Raw genomic sequence first — 20,659 nt, 5'->3', positions numbered from 1 at the left:
ACTTCTTTGCATTTTTGTGACTAGAAAAGACAAAGTAAAAAAAAGAAAGAAAGGTGGTCGACCAGTAACCAGATCGCTGGTTTGCTGGCACCGGACAGGAAGGTGTTAGTAGTGAAACTAGTGGTGGCTGGTATGACATCTACGGTGCCCACCATCTCTACCATTGTGTCCTTGAGCGAGACACTTAAACCCAAACTGCTCCAGGGGCGCTGTACTATGGCTGACCCTGTGCTCTGACCCCCTCCGGAGTGTGGTAACTTGAGCTGGGATATGCGAAGAACGAATTTCGATTTACCTTGTGTGTAAATTGACAAATGAAAAAAACTTAAATAAAACTTCATACACAAAACCAAACACAAAAAAGTCCTGTAGCCGATTACTGTAGGAGTTGCTGTTGAGAGGAAAATGTAAAAAAGTGTTCAGTGCAGCCCTTTATAAGTGTCACAGGCGAGTATTTATATTTCGGATTAGAGAACAGAACACGGGAAGGAGGGCCAGGTTGACTTGTAATTTGGTCGAACGGTTTAAATATCAACATTGGAAGACCGGTTGAAGAGGCTGTTTTTGAACCAGAGGGTTGTAACTAGGGATGTGAACAATGTGTCGATTCTCGGCTCGATTTTCGACACGTGCTCAAGACGACTCGAAAAATAGAAATCGATAAATCGGGTGTTTCACTTTATTAGATGTTTTGGGCACATGGGAGTCCGTCATGCGAGTTCACGAGTGGTCGCGAGCGCGCGCTGCAGGTCCGGTGTGTGTGGGTCAACAGTGCAGTGCAACATATGCAGCATAAAGTTAAATTAACATCACGGTCGTAGACGAATATTAAAACGTTATGCTTTATATGTTGCACTGCACTGTTGACCCGGGCCACACCAGATGTAAATCACCTTCACTCAAAGCCTCCGCCCGAGCAAAGCAGCGAGTAGCGCTGTGACGGTGACTATCACCGGGAGACCTCGCAAGGCGCCGTGCAGAAAAACTCTGTGGTTTGATGGATAACATGATAACGTCAACGGGAACGGCTTCCGCGATCTGTTTTTATGTACACAGATCCATGTCTGCAAGCTGACAGCGCGACTGAAGGGACTGTACAGTGAGCCGTCTCCCTAGTTTCTGTTTTCAGCCGAGTAAGTTACATTCACCTCCGACGCATGGACAGCGTTTTTAAAATTAAAGCCTCTCTTTATTATCAAAAAGGCTTTGATGCAGATGAAGTCTGAACACACACAGCGAGCGACAGCCGTGTTTTTTTAAAGGAACAGTTTATCAGCACCACAACTACGTGCTGCCGCAAAAAAAGGCACACTGTCTTTTTTTTCTTTTTTTTTAATGGCACAGTAAATCGATCGATTTGTCGATTCATGCCTCCGACACGTCGACACGCAAACAATGAGTCGTTTAACATCCCTAGTTGTAACCGCATTCAGGCCAAGTTCCCACTCTACTAAAGAAGTGTCCTTGAGAAAGATATTAAAAACACTAACAAAGTGACATCCCTGTGTATTCCCGGAAAGGTTAAAAAAAAAAGAAATAGTTTTGTAGACTTGTGGGCATCACGTGGGGTCAAGGGTTATCTTCTGCAGGCGTATGCGTTAATGTTTTTGATGACATAGAAACCTATGGTCATCGGAGGCATGGCTATTGTCCGTCCAGCCCTCAAAGTCTTGGGCTTGAACTCCGGGAAAGTCTCATTGTCCACCATGAGCAGCTTCTCCCCGTTTAGCTGAACATATCTGCGAGAGTAGAGAGAGAAGAAGAAGAAGAAAATACAGAAGTCAGACGCCCAGAGATACAGCGGGTTTCAGTCTCAATAACAAAAGGTTTTAAAGGTGCACAATGTAACTTTGTCTGAGAAGCTAGAATTTTCTTAGGGCTTTTCTCATAACTGATTTAATAAACTTTACTCACAGGAAAATGTGATCCCTGGAACACTGTTTGAAGTTAGAAAGCTTCCTGAAAAGTTACTGTTTCACTGTTGTTGTTTACAGCAGCAGGGCCCACAGTTTGGTTTACAAACATATTCCAGGTTCCTCAAAATAGATTAGTTTTGGTTAAGATGATAGAATTATTCAATACTAATAATAACGTGTAGAGAAATTATGTTTTGTAAACTAACTGCAGGATCTGTAAATGTAAATATGTAAAATGTAAAATCCTCTGAAACTGCATAGTGCACCTTTAAACATGTTCTAGATCTTTTCCCACAAGATCTAGAACACTTTTAAAGTGTGAAATAAGAATTTTTAAATTACATTTTTCACATCAACAAAGGACAGCAAATGTGGATCCTCTATTTCACCTTTAGTCTTTACAGGTTTTGATTCTGTGAGTTGAACACTAGGGGGGGCTGTTGTTATAAAAAATAGCAATTTAACATCAGCCCAACCTGCATAAGGCAAGACAAGTTTATTTCTATAGCACAATTCAGACACAAGGCCATTCAAAGTGCTTTACAGGGGCATACAATACATCAAGATACAGAGATAGTAAAAACAAAGAAAATACATCAAGATTCAAGATTAGACAGCGATGCAGAATTAGCCTGGTACCAGACCATCGTACTTCATTTCATTTGTACAGAAGGTCTGGAACTGCTCAATTGACAAATGTTCACTCACTTGGAGGCGGGTGTCTGTTGAAGTTAAAAATGATTGGATCTGCCCAGTGCCACTCTGGATCGGCCAACCAATCGCATAGCTTTTGGACGTGACGTATGTCATGTGCCGGGACCGGCCGGGAACCAACAAAACTCAGCAAAGCTTGTTCTTGCTCCGGCTTTAATTTATCGATATTCGGCAGCGTTGCCACAACAGACTAAATAGCTTCTGTCATATCCTTATCCATTGTCTTCCTCTGACTACAACTGAAACTGGCGCATGACCTCGACCTCATCGTTCTCAGCCACTCCCTCTGTTCGCTGATTGGACCGCCGAAAATCTGGCTTAGCAGGAACGCGTGAATATACTGCAGCCCAAGACTGACTACTGAAGTGAAATGAAAATTGAGCTGAAGTAGGTAGGTGGGCGGTGCCAGGCTAATGTAGAATGGCTGCAATAAAAATTACGTGACTGACAAAATACTGTAGTTATTTTCTATATATGAGCCTATTAAACTTAATTACTCTTTCATAGTTTCAAACTAATTAAAAAATATTGGGAAATCTGTATTCACAAAACCAAATAGAATGTATTTTGAGGCAATCTTGGCCTACATACAGACAATACGTAGGCCAATCACATCCGTGTCTGTTCGGACTGAATTGGATCCCATTCTTGTACCCAAATAAATCTAAACAATTGTAATGCTGACAGTTTGGAGTGAACCCTGCTGAAATGGCACATGTTTAAGACAAGAAGCAAAGAAAATATTTCACAGTTACAGAGCTTTTAAAACTATTACAAACAATCCTGTATAACATTAGGTTTACAAAACAAATTGTTGTTATAATATGTTATATAATAAATCCTTTCATATAGAGCCAGTATCTGTTTATATTGTATTTGTACTGTTGTAACACATTTATCACACTTTTCAACTTAAGTACTGCTGTTACCAGTACTAATTTATTACATGGTTATATTGTTAAGTTCACCATTATTTAGGAATTAAAGGGCAAGGCAAGTTTATTTATACAGCACAATTCAGACAAAAGGCCAATCAAAGTGCTCTACAGGGGCATAACATACATCAAGATTAGACGTTAGAAATTGCATTTAAGATATAGTAAAAACAAAGAAAGTACATCAAGATTAGCCTGAAGTGGGGATATATATTTTTCTTTACGTGAACAAATACAATAAACTATCCAATGAAGTTATACCCAATAGGGAGAATTTATGAATCTGAATTGCTCTAAAGCCTTCTTTTAACATGTATAGATGTGAAAACTTGGCCTGGGTTAAAAAGTCCCACCACTCGGGGGAACATTTATGGACATCTGGTGTTGCTAAATTCTTCATAAAACTCTGTCTGTGGTGAGGAAAAGCACTTAAGTCTTGAAAAATACCTGTCGTTAGCTTGTTCTAGTATTAATTGCCTCTTCTAACACCTCAAACATCCTCCTTCATTATGCTGTTACTGAGGGATCAAGACTGAGCCGCAATTAAGGCCGTATGTAGGTATCGCATAACACACACACACACACACACATGGTCTGACACAGTCTAAAACAAACACACACGCAGACCACGCACACACACCCACCCACGCAAGCAGACGCACACACCCACACAAGCATGCAGACGCACACACACCAACACAGTCTAACACACACACACACACACACACACACACACACACACACACACACACACACACACACACACACACACACACACACACACACACACACACACACACACACACACACACACACACACACACACACACACACACACAGTGTCCCAAGTCATTAGGCTGTTATTGCAGGATTTGAGGCTTAAGTCTGAGTCAAAATAACAGGCCAGGGGCTTAACGGAGAGAGGAAGAGTGAGAGCATAAACGTTCTATTTTAAGGGGTGTTTATGGGGTAACATTAACTATGTATTACCTTGCCACATGAAGCAATATCTAATCATCGGTAACAAAACAGAATTTCGAAGATAAAATGCAATTTTTAACGACGTAAATATCCATTGATAAAACATCTGTCTTAGGCTATAAAAACAAAACGGCCAAAAAGGCTGAACGAACAAATTCTTGGCGTACTAAACGTGAGCCGGCGATTTTCAGTTATAAGAAAAGAAGTGCAATATAATATTGAAACAACAGTCTGAATAAATTGTTATTCTTAACGATACTGACGGTACTTAAAGGCCTACTTCACCGGTTTGAATATGAAGGTGTATTGAATTCTGAGATCCTATGTAGTATAAATGTGCGAAAAATTGAAATCGGTTCATCCTAGCCTGAGAAAAGGCAGAAAGAGTGTTTTTTTTAACCCTATATTTCTCTTTCTCGTGACATCACAGAAAGAGAAATATAGGGTTAAAAAAAAACTTACTTTGTAAATATTATATTACTGTGATGTCTTTTACTGTGACATCACAGTAATATTTACAAAGTATGAAAAAAAAGTCAGAATTCAATACACCTTCATATTCAAACCGGTGAAGTAGGCCTTTAACTAATACTGTAGATTCATTACTGGCTTTTATTTGTTGTATTATTCCGTAGGAGTTTGGCTGTTATCTATTATCTAGATGAAGACAGACATTATATATATTGCATAATTGCATGTTAGAATATATACACACGTCTTCTGGTTTGTACTCATACAACATGCCGACTCAGCATGAACAATACAGCTCAAGTTCACACAAGAACACCAACTGTTGTTTTAAAATGAATTGCCCGCAGCCTTTGAAGGCGTATAACACCCTATTAAACTTGTAAAACAATCTGATAATATGAAGACCCATAAAGTGGTACATATATTTAAATTGTAGGTATGACATTCTAATGATCCCTATTCTACACTTCAACACCTTTAAGACTTTTGCAAAATTATCATAACTATTTGAAAACAGCTTCAACCATCTTTTTAGGAAACTTTTATTTTTTTTTAATGTCAGAATGAATAGGAATGAAGAGTTGTACAGCTTGTTTGATCAAAGAATCAACAGGATACTACACAAGACTACATTGGCTTGTGGAGCGAAAACACTTCACTTCAATGCCATTGTGGGTGTATATTTGCATGTGTGTGAGACAGAGAGAGAGAGAGACAGACAAAGGGAGACAGACAAAGGGAGACAGGGAGAGAGAGAGAGACACAAAGAGAGTGTCAGGGAGGGAGAGACAGACAAAGAGAGAGAGAGAGAGAGAGAGAGAGAGAGAGAGAGAGAGAGAGAGAGAGAGAGAGAGAAAGAAAGATACTAACTTTGCTCTGAGTCCGTCAGTGCCGTATGGCTGCAGCAGGTACTGATGGACAGTATTGTTCCGTAACGTTCCGGCCAACTTGATTTTCTTCCGCGAGCGATGCAGGTTGATGATGTAGATGGTTATGGATCCTCTCACGTAGTTAGGACTGCAAACATGAAGGAAAGATTCAACGTTATTATAATATAATATTGCTTTACCTTAAAGGTGGAGTCAGTGATTCTGGAGAATGCTTCTTGTCAAAAATAAGTTTTCAGTCTCCGAACTGATAAAAAAAAAATCTGGTGTTAATACACAGCCTAGGCTCTGTAAACGGGCATGTTGATAGCTATGGTTGGCCCCTTTTGTTTACATACCCTTTGTTTGCATACCCGTTTGCAGAAACTAGGCTGTGCATTAACAATGGCTTTTTTTTTCAGCGCACACACAGTACGTACAGGTAGTGGATCGTGAGGAGATTCACTTATTTGAACTAAAAGTGATTTTGATAAAAAGCATTCCCCAGAATCACTGACTCCACCTTTAAGAAAGGACAATCAGGACATGATAAGAAAAAAAGTCTTCTCTCCACATCTGTTGGGAGACGGGGATGCGTTATAAACTGCATTGTCACGTTGAATTAAATTCTGTATAATTTGAGACGACTGCAAAGAGAACAAAGTCTTTGAAAGTGTTATTTCATCACATATAGTTATAGGATCAGACCACAACTCTTTGATCTAATCTGGAAATGGCTTGCAGGATAAATAATAAAGATAGCGCCTTCTCAAGAATGGAATTCCATTTCACAGGAAGTTGTCATTTATCACAGCCTTAGACCCATCATCTATATTTAGTGGGAACCAAATAAACCACATTTAATTCTGAATCCTTTTTCATCCCTTGAATAGCTATCTCGTGTATAAATCTGCTTCTCTTGTACAGTGTTACAATCATAAAATATCTGGCGCTGCTTAGACCAGGGTCGTATGAAGGGTGTGAAGCAAGGCAACACTTCTTGAGTTACACAGACAACAGTTTTTGAGCCCCACTCCTAAGAGCGAGTCTACGGGGACATAACTTAGTGTGTGTGTGTGTGTGTGTGTGTGTGTAATAGGGGTACTGGCCAGTGTTAAATAACTTAGGGAGAGAGATATGATAAGACAAACATGATAAGATCTAGTAAAGGGCCCAGATATGAGGACAAAGGCAACACAGCTGAAGTGAATTACACATGTCAGCTTTGGTGCCCGGGACACAGCAGACAAAAACATAGTTTTTTCAAGCACTGGTAAATTTGTGAGATTTTTGGCGATTTCGCTTCCATGACATGTCTTCTTTCATACTAGTATAAATGACCGGTCCAACATGTACATTGAGGTGTTTATTTGAATACATTTTGTCTGTTTCCGTCTGTGTATTTCTCCTATACAACCATCTTAAACGGATATGATCTCAACATTAGTTTTTTTCAATACTCTGAACGTAAAATTCTCAACTTCTAAAGCACGTACATTAACTAAACTTTCCATACTCCTTCTTAGCTCTATTCTGCAGTAAATTGCAAAAGGATTAGGTCATATGTTGTTAATTCATAGTTCAGTTCAAAATCAGTTCAGTAAAAACATTGGCTGCAATATGTTATAAAAATGAAATAAAAGATTTCAACTCTGGTTATATCCAAGGTCCAGATTTTTGGTTTTTAAATAAATGCAAATGGGGCATAATCAGTTATACATTGCCAAATGTGCATACTTATTCAAACTTATTCTGAAAAAAGTATAATACAACAAATATTGTTTCAATGTAAGTAATCAAATGGCAAAGTTTCATGATGACATCTATAATTTCAAATCTTACCCTATTCACCGGCAGTGTCTGGCCTTAATGGTCTGGTAGACATCTCTTGTAGTTACCACCTCCAAAATATCATATCTTTAAAGCATATCTTTTAGGTTTGATTTTTAACTCTGTTCTTCTGAGCACAGAGGGAGCTATTCATTTCATCAACCCTGCAAGACCGGTGTTAACACTATATATTTCAATGGATTTACACATAGAAGTAAAATGATTGTGCAGTGTGTCTGGCTCTGTGTAGATATTTTGGAAGCCTGTTTCCAAGGGGACAAATTTGAGTGATGGCGAGATGGAGAGAGAGATAATGCAATTGTCTCGGGCTTTTCAAATGACAAGGTTTTCTTAGAGATTCAAACCAGGAACATAAACATGTTTTGATGTTGTGTTTGAAGTTGTAAGCATTGCTGGAAAATGAAAAAAATGCCACGCAAACCACTAAAAAGGGGGGTAGAAAGGGCACGAGAAAGTCACATAACTAATTTGCTATGACGTTTGAAACCACTGACTGCCTGAGCACATTTAGAGCATTTGCTGTCTTACATAGAACAGGCTAAACCGCTAAGGCTACAATGGTTCGTCCACTTAAGAGTAGAACCACAAGCTGGCAGGAATAATGATGAGAAGGATTTGGATTCAAGAAGGACTTGACTTGAATGAGCTTTAGAGCTTCACTGTCTGATGTGGACCGGACTGATTGCTATTTGGAGTGGCCATCTCTTTTCATTTTAAAGATATTATTTTAGGTATTTTTTTACCTTTTTATTGATAGTTGAAAGGAAAGAGTACAGAGTGGAAATGGGGGATGACATGCAGTAAAGGTCCACAGGTCGGATTCGAATCTGCACCACTGCAACAAGGACTGAGCCTATATGGTACACACTCCCCCCCACTATGCCACCAGAGCGCCCTTCATAAGACCCTGGCAATCTCTTTACTCCAAAATTCACCATAACCAGCAGGGCTGCAAAAAACATTAAAAATGTAGTTATTATATCAACATTTCAGTTATACATATCGCAACAACAGCTTGAATTGCAATACATGGTAACCTATGCCATGAGCCATGCATTCACGCTCTCTGCATGTCAATATATTTGGCCAATCAGATGATATTCATAATTCATAAATAGTTTTCAATGTCTGCATAGGCTACTTACTGTCTGGGGTCTTTGTTGACAGTAAACTCAAAGCATAAAGACATTAACGCTTTGTATTTAAGTATTTGTTTGTCTATCGCAAGTAATATCCTCATCGCAATATTAAAAAATGCTATCGCATATTGCAATTTTTCCTAAGATCGTTTAGCCCTTCCTACCAGGCGACTGATCGTGAATCCTCTTGTTGAAAACTATTTGAAATATTTGCGAGCATGTCACCAGGCCTCATGCAACTTACTACGTTCAGTTATGCAACTTACTCTGGCCTATATATCCCCCATCAATCTACTCCACTCGCTGCACTATTTTTCTAAGAGAAGCTCCACCTGTAAGCGAGACCTGTCTAGAGTAAAGAGCGTAAGTCTAGCCCCGCGCTGACAGCCTCTGGCCTGGGTTAAATGATAACCTTGAACCGGGCCCTGGTGGCACACAGACTGGCTTATTGTCCCTTCACCCCTCCCCCCCTGGGACTGCCCCCTCCAGCCAATCCCAGATGGGACATAGGCCATGCACACCTTTCAGCAGCTCTTTGACGGCCCCGAGACAGAAGCCACACACCTGATAAGTGATACCCGTTAAGTTTTATAGGCTGTGAGCTGTGAATGAGCGGGTGTCTGCCGGCTGCTTATTTATGGGAAGCCGAACGGAGCAGGACAGGATTTTGTTCTTCCCCGCCAGACACTCGGCCCTCAGGTGTTTGTAGGAGGACAGAGGGAGCAGAAAAAAAAACATGATTTATAATCTAAAGACTGTCCGCGAAAGCTGGGAATATTTGTCTGTTTACGCCGCGCCCTGCAGTGTAAATCAATTACACTATCTCGGAGGTAGTAAGGTTCCGGCAACGCTCCCCGACAGCTCTCTGTGTTAAAGGGCCGACTAGAAGTTGAGTTTTGAGTGTGACGTTTTCTAGACATGCTAAAAGTACGGCCACGACCAGGGGATTTAAATCTCTGTGAGAGAGAAGCCGAAAGACAATGTCAAACGCCCCTCTTTGATTCCGGTATGCATTGAACGCTTTGTAGATGCACACACTGATCAGCCGATATGCCGACTTTGCTTGGTAAATGCACAAAGACAGCATATTGGAGGACTGCCGTTCTGTCGATATGCCGGAATTGCTGAATTGTAAAAGGGGCTTAAGAGGTGAAAAAGTGAAGGTGAAAAAAAAGGATAAATCACAGTATGAATTGATATCGTAGACTAGCTTGCTGTGTTTATTTAGTTCAGGTTTCAAACTAATGAGTCGATGTAGCAGTAGTACATACTTGTAGTAGCTGGTGCAGTGGGCGTAGATACGGAGCTTGTCCCGGATGACGCGTCCCGGTTGTGGTTTCCTTTGCAGTCCGGCGACCTGCACGGCCAAAACCCTCGGACCGACCAGACGCTTGAAGACCAGAGAGAACCAGTAATCCTATGAGGGCCACACCATCGCGCACACAAACACACACACACACACACACACACACACACACACACACACACACACACACACACACACACACACACACACACACACACACACACACACACACACACACACACACACACACACACACACACACTGGGGGTCACTTTAATGACAGGATCGACCTGGTGGCTGTTTAAGGTGGAGTCAGCGGTTCTAGATGCTTGTTCTCAAAATCACTTTCATGATCGGTTACCTGTCCATACTGTGTGTTCGCTGGATAAAAAATCCAGTATTAAGACACAGCCTAGGCTCTGTAAACAGGCATGTTGCTAGCGACGGTGGGACCCCTTTGTTTACAAACCCGTTTACAGAGCATAGGCTTTGTATTAACAAGAGATGTTCTTTCAGCAGATACACATGGACAGTAGCGGATTGTGAGGAGCTATTCACTGATTTTGACAAAAAGTGATTTTGACAACAAGCGCTCTCCAACATCACTGACTTCACCTTGAATTGTTAAAGATACAACGCTGATCCGACTGATGGCAGAGGAAGAATTTTAAGGACTTTTATTGAAGAAGACAATGTCGGGTTCTGTACTAGATTTCCCGGCAAAGACATTTTGCTTAAATCTCTATTTTGGCGATGAAACATCCCGAGTGATTGTTGGAAAAAGATTGAGTTTTGAGAACTTTAATGTGGAGCAAAAGCAGCTAGTTGACAGGATGAAATATGAGAAATATTAAACAAATATGCAAATGCAAATAACACAGCCTTTTGATACTCAACATTTTGTCGGCGCTGATTGTCCCATGTAACATATCAAATCATATCTTACAACCCCTGACACATAGAAGGAAAAATTGACAGTTCTTAAATATGACATTTTTCGAAAAATATTATTCTCCATCATGAATTGCTGTTTTTTATTATCATTGTTGAGTGGTGCTCCATACTCTTGTCTTCACTGTATAGACTACACAGACTCAACACCTCTCCAAGAGACCTAGAACAACATGTGTTCCTCAGGAAGTTCCCATGCAATCCTGCATATGGCAACATTTAAGGGCTTCTTTTTTCCATGCAAGCTTTAACTTAATTTGCTGCCAAGGCATCGACGAAGCACAGCGCAGTATGGAACTGTATCGTGTTGGCCACAGGCAGACGAACGGATGGATAGAAGGCCAGATCTGTGGTCTATGAATGTTACGTAGTCGTGTATAAAACAGTTGTATAAACGTTATAAGGCTGGAGTTTTGTTTTTGAAAGGAACTATACATTAATATATATCCATATATATTTTAAACGATGGCTGTGTTAAAATCCCTGACCAGAACATGAATGGGCGTGACATAATACTTCAATTATTTGGGAAATATCCTCTTAGTTCCTAAATCCTTCCGCCAATCCTGCTCCTCGACATACACAGACAGACAGACAGACAGGCAGACAGACAGACATACGGTTGGACAGTAAGACAGACCAGGCAGACAGACAGACATACGGTTGGACAGTAAGACAGACCAGACAGACAGACAGACAGACAGACAGACAGACGGGTGGACAGTCAGACAGACCAGTCAGACAAACAGACCGATGGACAGAAAGACAGACAACAGTTGGACGAACAAACATCATTTTAAAATACAACCAAAATACAATATAGGCCGAGAAATTGACAAAGAAACACAGGCACAAGTACACCAGCCTCATGCCAAGAACTCCAGAAATGTAAAAGCGTACAGCAGAGACCAGCTGCACAGTCGATGGAATAATGGGATGATGACAAGGGGGAATGACTATTAACCTTCAGTGTTTAGCTAACTAGAGAAAATGACTGTCAGACGGCCTGGTGCAGACCCTGCTAATATACCCAAGACTCTACAGATCAGAGAGGTTAAACTGTTACACTGCATCTAGTGGGAAGTTTCAGCGAGTATTGGTAGTGGGAGGAGTATTTTATTATTATTAGTATGTACTAGAAGGAAAATGACAACATTTCGAGACCAAAATGGAAATACAATTGCAGAATAGACTAAATACAATATTGAGAATAAACTTGAAGAATTTGGTTGTAGACCATTGTCGGCATTATGACGATAGCAAAATACATTTTACTCATACCTTATTGATACCAGAAGTTAAATTCTGCCAATATCTTTATTGCAGTCCAAAACTCTCCAATTTATTCTTGGCATCGTATTTTATCTTTATTTATGAAATTGTATTTTCCACTTTATTTTCAAAGTGCATACAAAAAACACTTCCTACTAATATATTAAAGGTGCTCCGAGGAACTTTCAGCTTGTTTTAATTCTTGCGGTCAAAAGCGGTAGTGTTTTTACCATGCCAGCTATTGTTCCTGGGAGAGCGTACCTATGACAAAGGCATTAAGAAAAACAACATAAATATGGCATTCTTTGCACTGATGGTCTCGTTTGCTGTTACATGCAATTTACGATCATCAGAGGGAAAATGACACAGTTTCAGAAATATTTAAAAGTTCCTCGTAGCACCTTCAAATAAATACTTTGCCTACTGCCGAATACCAAAATCCAACATTTCTGTTTGACAAGCAACATTTTGGTCTGTTGTAGGTGTTTATAAAGCCCTCCTCAGAGACATGTTAAGTATGGTGAAAGCCAAAGGTGAAGTGAGGTTTTGACTGGATTCTACCAATGGGGGAGTTGAGTCATCCTATAGGGGGAAGGGGCCGGGTCGTAAATTCACTATGCAGAGGACAGGTTGGCCCGTAGGCTGGTGCTGCCTCTAGACATCCAGCTATGTTAAAAGCATTGTGATCCCAGTGGGACACCTTAGTTCCCAGGAAAAATAATGGGAAGCAAAATGAAGCCATCTTAGTAGTTAAATATCTCATAGTTAATGAGGTACGCCTGCTGCTAGAGAGAACTAATGAGAAATATGATTGGCATATAATACTTGAGCCTAAAAAACAGTGGTTAAAATATAGTATTTTTGGGACTGCAAATATTCATTCTGGCAGCTACTTCTGACCCAAAAAGAGATTAGAAGAATTTTGAATAATAACAAGCGTTTGATTAATGTCTGATTCCCTTATCTGTAACATTTGTGGCAGAGACGATTTTTAGTGCATGTCATAAATGTAACGTCTGCTCTTTGTCAAGTTAACACAAAACACTTTTTTATGAAGTTAATAAATCTTTAAGAACTCGGCTGCTGGTAGTATTTTATCGCTCCTTCACACTTTTATTTTTTTCCCCCTCAAAAATGAGATCAGATTAACCCAACACTTTAAGATGAAATATGTAGCTATTGATTTTACATTAAAACTTCTCAAAATGACATGACCAAAGTTGAGTTGCGTACTTAACGCATCACAAATGTTTCCATCAATCTTCAAAATCAGAGAAATTATCATTATCTGGACAGCAACATACCAGTTAACAGATCCTAGGCTGTGTATTAACACCTTTTTCCCCCTTTTTAGCGCACACACAGTACGGACAGGTTGTGGATCGTGAGGCGATATTCACTGATTTAGACTACAAGTGATTTTTACAACAAGCGTTCCCTCAAATGTATTCATTTTACAATTTGTTGTTAGAATTATTTCCCCATCATAGTACTATCATGTAAAACTTGATAAAATAACAGTATAGATTTCCTAGATGACTGACACAGTTTGGAGGACTAAGTTATTTGTATTTCTGTCCCTGCATGATTCAGACCCATCCACTGAAGATCATTTTGGGATTGGGCCGTTCCATTTCACACAGTGTTTGCCGGCTATCTTACTAACATGCCTGTCTGTGTATCAGCGTCTCATGTTGCATATCTTTCACTGGCCAACTGTCCCGCACAGAGGAGCACACAGTTTGGGATGGGGGTCGAGCGGAGCAGTGACACTGTCCTGAGCTCCTGACAAAAGGCTTCGGTTACATGGCATTTCGCCCCCGCGTCCAACCACTCAACACCACTAAACGCCTTTCATCTCTCCTAATAGCTCCCACGGGAAAGAGCCAGAGGTGCCGTCAAGCACCGGGGCTGCTACAGAAAAAAGGTCCCGAGAGAAACAGGACGGATACTTGTTTTTAGAACGGTGAATGGAGACACTGACATTGTGATAAGCCTTAAGACCATAAGCCAATATACAGGTGCATCTCATTTTTTTTTTGAATATCCTGGAAAAGTCCATTCAAAAAGTAAATATATATTCATATATTCTAGATTCATCACACAAAGTGAAATATTTCAGGCATTTATTTTGTTTTAATCTTGATGATTACGGCTTAGGCTACAGCTAAAAAAAATCCAGTATCTCACAGTATTAGAATACTTTACAAAAAAACAATCCAAAAAAAAGGGTTTAGTAATACAGAAATGTCCACCTTTTAAAAAGTGTGTTTTTCTAGATTAATTTCACGTTATGTAATGTATCTAGAATATATGACATTTTTACTTTTTTAATTAAATTACAGAAAAAAACTAACTTTTCATCGATATTCTATTCATTGAGATGCACCTGTTGAACTGACATTGAGAGACTTACAGGTAAAGGGTTAAAGTTCTGGTCGACCAGGTGTGTGTATCCGTAGTCGAAGAACGAGTGGCGCAAGACGACATCGATCCCCTGCAGCGCCGCCATACCCAACGTGTTGATCCACCTGCAATACATATGAAGCATACACACACAAAGTTTTTGTTCATTCTTGCACCCCCTTTGGACAAAAGCGTTAGTGTTTTTACTACGCCAGCTGTTGTTCCTGGGTGAGCGTACTCATGACAAAGAAAAAAATATATAAAATTGTAAAACAGATTGTCTTGTTTAGTGTTGCATGTCATTTATGATCATCAGAGGAAAAATTAGACTGTTTCATGAATATTTAAAAGTTCCTTGTGGCTACTTTAAGCAGCTGCTTTATTAGAACAATACTTACAGGAAACCAGCAGCATATGTGTTGGAGAGGTTACTGATGCCTCCTGCCCAGGCCGGCCCCAGTCCGCCCAGCCAAACCTTCTTACCGGGAGTGTGTGTGTTTACAACCTGCAAAGAGACATGGAAACAACTTTACAATGCACTCTGGGATTGTTTTTAACAATGAAAAATGCTTTACATATTAAATGTATTATTATTATTAGCCAGTACTACAATAAGGAGGGGCTATTACAATAGGATCATACTAGGTTAATTGTCACATTGCTAAGGAATTATTTGATCTAATATATTTCTGATTATGAATCTAAAACTAAAATCTTCTGAATAACGTGGCTGTCCGATGACAAACCTTGAATGTCCATAAACAAAAACTGTAATTTTTTTATTTTTAAAATAAATTAACTCCGTGTCATCAATTAAAAAGCTCTTTCAATTTAAGTTACAAGGTTTCAGCAAGACAGCGACGTTATGGAAATTGTGTGACAGAGTGTGAGGGCCACATGAGGAAAAAAATATAATAATACTAATGAGAACAGAAGTTGTAATTAAGTTGCCATTTTACAAAAAAAAAAACATTAAAGTACAAGAAAAAGAGGCATAATTTTACCAGAATAATTCCCTGAGGCCCTATGGTAGTGCTATTGTTTCTAGACTTGAGTGGAGCTAAAATACCTTGGTGACTTTAGTGATCTGCTCCGTCAGTGTGTCCAAGAGACGAGTTTTTAGGAAGTCCTCTACTTTGTTCACTCGGCCATCCATGTAGTAACTGTAACATAATAAAACAAAGTAACAGAAATATATGCAACACCTGTTAAGAAGAGATTAAAAATGCAACAAATAAATGTTATCGATTAAATAGCAGATCAGCTCAGTTCAGTCCTACTTAGAACTGCAAATGATTTGTGCCAATTTACTTTTGCTTTTTTTTTTCAAAATCAAGATAATATCACCAAAATCAATAAAACTAGTGTAAGCAATATAGTGTTGAGGCGATCAAGTTACAAAAGGATGATCAATTAAAAGTTCAACACCTGGGGAACAATGCAAAGTAAGAATTTCTTAGAAAGTTTTGTGAAAAATAAGGCCAGAAGACAAAAAGGTCATATAAAAATACAGCATTATGCACTATGTAACTTTGGGTGTGTTCGAGAAGTGAACTTTTTCTAAGATATTTTCTCATAACTGAAAAAACAAACAGGAAAATATGATCCCTGGAACACTGTTTGAAGTTAGAAAGCTTCCTGAAAAAGTTACCGTTTCACTGTTGTTGTTAACAAACATATTCTAGTCTTACGTTAGGTTCCAGGTTCCTCAAAATATTTTAGTTTTGATTTATGATGATAGAATTATTCAATACTAAGTATTACATGTAGAGAAAATATGTTTTGTAAACTTACTGCAGGCTCTGTGAATGTAAACAAACCCCCCTCATCTAAAACTGCATACTGACCTTTTAATTTTTACTAAAAAGAAATTGTGAAAATAACAGAAGTGTCAACAGAACTGCCGAAAACTTGGCAGAATTGTTGTTGTTGAATCAGACAGTGTTGCAATCTGAGCTTAACCTCATTATAATGTTCGTCACAGTGTTGGAAAAGTCCCAAACTCCCGGCCTCACACTGTAAACAACGCATGGATTATGTCATAGCGTTACACAAATTATTTGGTTATCCTGTCATCTTTCCAGAGAGTCTTCAGTCCAGATCACAGGGAGAGAAATTCCAGTTCATATATGGAAACAGATTATAACATTACAAGTTTTTGTAGCTATATTGTGCACTACAAATCAGCACTAGTTGGCTACAGTCTACACAAGCTTCAGTAAACAAGGCAAGATTAGATTTATTTAGGAAAGGATGTCCTAGAGAGGAAGAGGGGCCGTCTCTGGTTCGATCCCCGGCATCGGACAGGAGGGTGCTAGTAGTACAACTAGTGGTGGCTGGTATTACATATACGGTGCCCACCATCTCTCCCATTGTGTCTTTGAGCAAGACACTTAACCCTGAACTCCTCCAGCGGCGCTGTACTATGTACCTGCGCTCTGACCCCCTCCAAAGTGTGGTAACTTGAGAGGGAATATTCGAAAAGACAAATTTCAATGTGCCTCGTGTAAAAAATTGACTAATAAAGATAACGTAACTTAAACTAATAGCCTACAGTTAAGCTGTAGAGGAGTAACATGGACATATTCAGGTAAAGCAGGATAATGGTGTACAAAACAATGTTTAAACAATGTTGCAAAAGTGCTTTACAAAATAAAAACGGGTCCAGGCAAATAAAATAAACATGTGTGTAAGCAGGGAAATGCCATCTGGTGTAGCGGTAGACTTTGGGTGAGCAGAGCCATAGCAACGTAAGAAGAGGACCTGTTCCGTGATGTGGGCCAGCAGGTTACGATCAAATCAATCATTATGTAACGGTCGGTTTATGGATATTCAGCCATCGGTAAATTTACAGTCTCTCCATGATTTTCAGATGAGAGGAGAAGTAAATCTTTAAAGTATCTCTTTTTTTGACAGCCATAAATAACCAGCACATGAAGCAGTACCACCGTCATCCAGACGTAAATCTACTCTGATATATGGACACAATCAAGTCCGTACTATGGACACTGTGCACTGGAGGAATTTTCAATTGAACATATGTTTTGTTAAATTCTTATTGTTTGGGATAACTGACCCTTTAACTTTATCTCATCAAAAAAATATCTTGGGTAGTTTAAATATGAAAAGAATACTATAGGAAACAAAACTTGATGAATGAAATCCTAATATTGCATGTGTCATAACCTAAGTAGCTTTATGACTTGAACCTACAAAAAAAAAACCTCACTCACTGCATCTAGTTTCATCACTGCAAGATCAATCTTAACACCTCTTAACCTGGGGGCGCTCATGGTGTAGTGGTGAGAGCGCCCCCCAATAGAGGCTCAGTCCTCAAAAGCAGACACGGTTCAAATCCGACCTGTGGTCATTCCACTCTGCCCCATACCTAGGGGGCAAAGTGATCTTATGGACATGGAGCGTTGTAAAAGGTTGTTCACCAAAAATGACATCTAGGACCTTCCACGATCACAACCTGGGTGGACAACCTTGTCAACAAGCTGCTGGAAAGCTACAGCGGGCCGACATAGCAAATCAGAACCACTGTTTAAGTGAATGGGGGTGAATGGGGATGGGCTAATGGGGAATTTTTTGAACTTATAGATATCATTATGAAACTTTGCAAGTTGATTACTGACATTAAAACAACAACTTTTTGTATTACAGTATTTTCCAAAATGTTTAAATAAATATGAAAAATCATCATTATCTTACTAATGATGCCTACATTTGCATATCTGCAAAGCCCCAAAATCTAGATGTTGGAAGAAAACAAGAAGTCAATTTGTTTTTAAATTTTGAAAACAAAACAAGTGTCCAACTGCCTGAAGCCTTTCCTAATCACAGTTCAAATTTGATCAATAACCCATAGAAAATAAAAAATTTACACAGTTACATTTCATGTGCCATGGACCAAAAGTGTCCTTTTGGAGTCTCCAGCTGGTATTTTAGGAAACGGCTAGACATTCCCTTGGAAAAAACAGTGTAAAAAATTCATTTTCTATGGGTTATTGATCAAATTTGAACTGTGATTAGGAAAAGCTTCAGGCAGTTGGACACTTGTTTTGTTTTCAAAATTTAAAAACAAATTGACTCTGCTTTTGTCCAACATCTAGATTTTGGGGCTTTGCAGATATGCAAATGTACGCATCATTAGTAAGATATTGATGATTTTTCATATTTATTCAAACATTTTGGAAAATACTGTAATACAAAAAGTTGTTGTTTTAATGTCAGTAATCAACTTGCAAAGTTTCATAATGATATCTATAAGTTTAAAAAATTCCCTATTCCCTATTCGCTTAAACAATGGTTCTGATTTGCTCTATGTCGGCCCCCTATAGCTTTCCAGCAGCTAGTTGACCAGGTTGTCCACCCAGGTTGGGATCCTGGAAGGTCCTGGATATCATTTCTGGTGAACAACCTTTTACAACGCTCCATGTCTGTTTTTCAAAAAAAGGGGGTTTTGCCCCCTAGGTACCATTTCATCTCTGTCTGTTTGCACTATGAATAAAGCATTGAAAATGCAAAAAAAAAAAAAAAACGTCAACACCTCTTAACCACAAACCACAGACAGACATTATTCCCCAAAAAATCCATAAAAGCCTCTACCAGCGAGTGTATAATGAAAGCTGCATTTCCGACCTACTATGTTTAATTAAAAACAACTGGAGACGGCTGCTGCAGCGGAGTAAAAACCTGTATTGTAGACGTGTTAATGAGTGGCCTCCATTTTATAGATTTGGCTTCTTTTGTAGAGGTCAAAGTTTCTGTCACGCAGCCCCTGGTTAGACTGGAATCTGGACGTCTAGTGTAAAACGGCCTAATTGACAGAGGGAACGAGCCAGCGCATATGGTTTGATTTTAACAGTGTGGGTGGTGTTTCTCTAAAAACCTTACTGACAGCCTTGCCTCCTTCTGTTTCATCTAAATCCTCCTAATAAGACATGAACTTCACCTTAATGACCACTCGCTATGAGATCACAGATAGTGTGTGTGCCTCTTTTGGATACGTGTGTGTGTGTGTGTGTGTGTGTGTGTCTGTGTCTTTTGGAAACATGTGTGTGTAAAGGGATACAGATCAAATGTGGACAAAAAATCACACCACTTGAGACATCTGTATGCATTCCTACAGGATGTGCAATAGACAAATGGCAGGTGTTACTAATTTAGAAAACACACACACACACACACACACACACACACACACACACACACACACACACACACACACACACACACACACACACACACACACACACACACACACACACACACACACACACACACACACACACACACACCTTTCCCTGTTGTTCCCTATACAGGATAAACAAAGTTCCCTACATTGTGCATCAGTCTCTCTCATTGACAGTGTTAACATTTTTAGATATCTAATATGCATGAACATAATGCGATGATATTTATAAACCGAGATAGGAAGGTGTATTGGTAAGGTGAATGAGGTGCAGAGGAGGGCAGATATATTCTGAAGTTTCCAACGAACAAAATAGTGAAATAGAAAAAAAGGGTAAAATACCTACTGTTGCCACGTTACTGCATCTACAACAGAGCCAGCGTTCTTCATGAATCTGAAAGGCAGAAAAACAGTCATCTTTATTTGATTGGCAGCTTTTAGTTAAACAGAAAGACAAAGTATCAGTAACATTATTGTATACAACTGGTTTTTGACCGGGCCACTCCCCACTGATCTGTGAGAGAGAAACGAACGTGAAGCTTGCGAGATCAGGCTGTTATCAGGGGAAGACCCAGGACTAGGTGGAGAGATTATATCTCTAAATAGGCCTGGGAACATCTCGGGAGCCCCCAGTCAGAGCTGGTTAATGGGGCC

At 39.5% G+C, this 20,659-nt stretch overlaps 1 protein-coding gene across 2 annotated transcripts in view; it reads right to left on the bottom strand.

Annotated features, from left to right (window-relative positions):
• Window positions 1-822: 822 nt before the first annotated feature.
• hpse2 (heparanase 2) overlaps window positions 823-20,659 on the bottom strand; it is a 59,562-nt gene continuing 39,725 nt past the window's right edge. Inside the window, exons 6-12 of one of the 2 annotated variants that reach the window (XM_080036436.1) lie at window positions 20,352-20,399; window positions 15,878-15,971; window positions 15,207-15,313; window positions 14,819-14,933; window positions 10,145-10,290; window positions 5,884-6,034; window positions 823-1,729 (exon numbers count right to left, since the gene is read on the bottom strand). In XM_080036436.1, coding sequence (XP_079892562.1) covers window positions 1,577-1,729; window positions 5,884-6,034; window positions 10,145-10,290; window positions 14,819-14,933; window positions 15,207-15,313; window positions 15,878-15,971; window positions 20,352-20,399 — 814 coding nt within the window. In that variant the 3' untranslated portion in view covers window positions 823-1,576. Of the gene's footprint in view, window positions 1,740-5,883; window positions 6,035-10,144; window positions 10,291-14,818; window positions 14,934-15,206; window positions 15,314-15,877; window positions 15,972-20,351; window positions 20,400-20,659 lie in introns of both variants that reach the window. The other variant, XM_080036435.1, reaches the window with a different exon arrangement.

Source organism: Ammodytes marinus (assembly GCF_949987685.1).
Source record: "Ammodytes marinus genome assembly, chromosome: 11".
NCBI classification, from domain to species: domain Eukaryota; kingdom Metazoa; phylum Chordata; class Actinopteri; order Uranoscopiformes; family Ammodytidae; genus Ammodytes; species Ammodytes marinus.
Note: the sequence above shows the minus strand (reverse complement) of the source record. Positions and strands in the feature narration are given on the sequence as shown.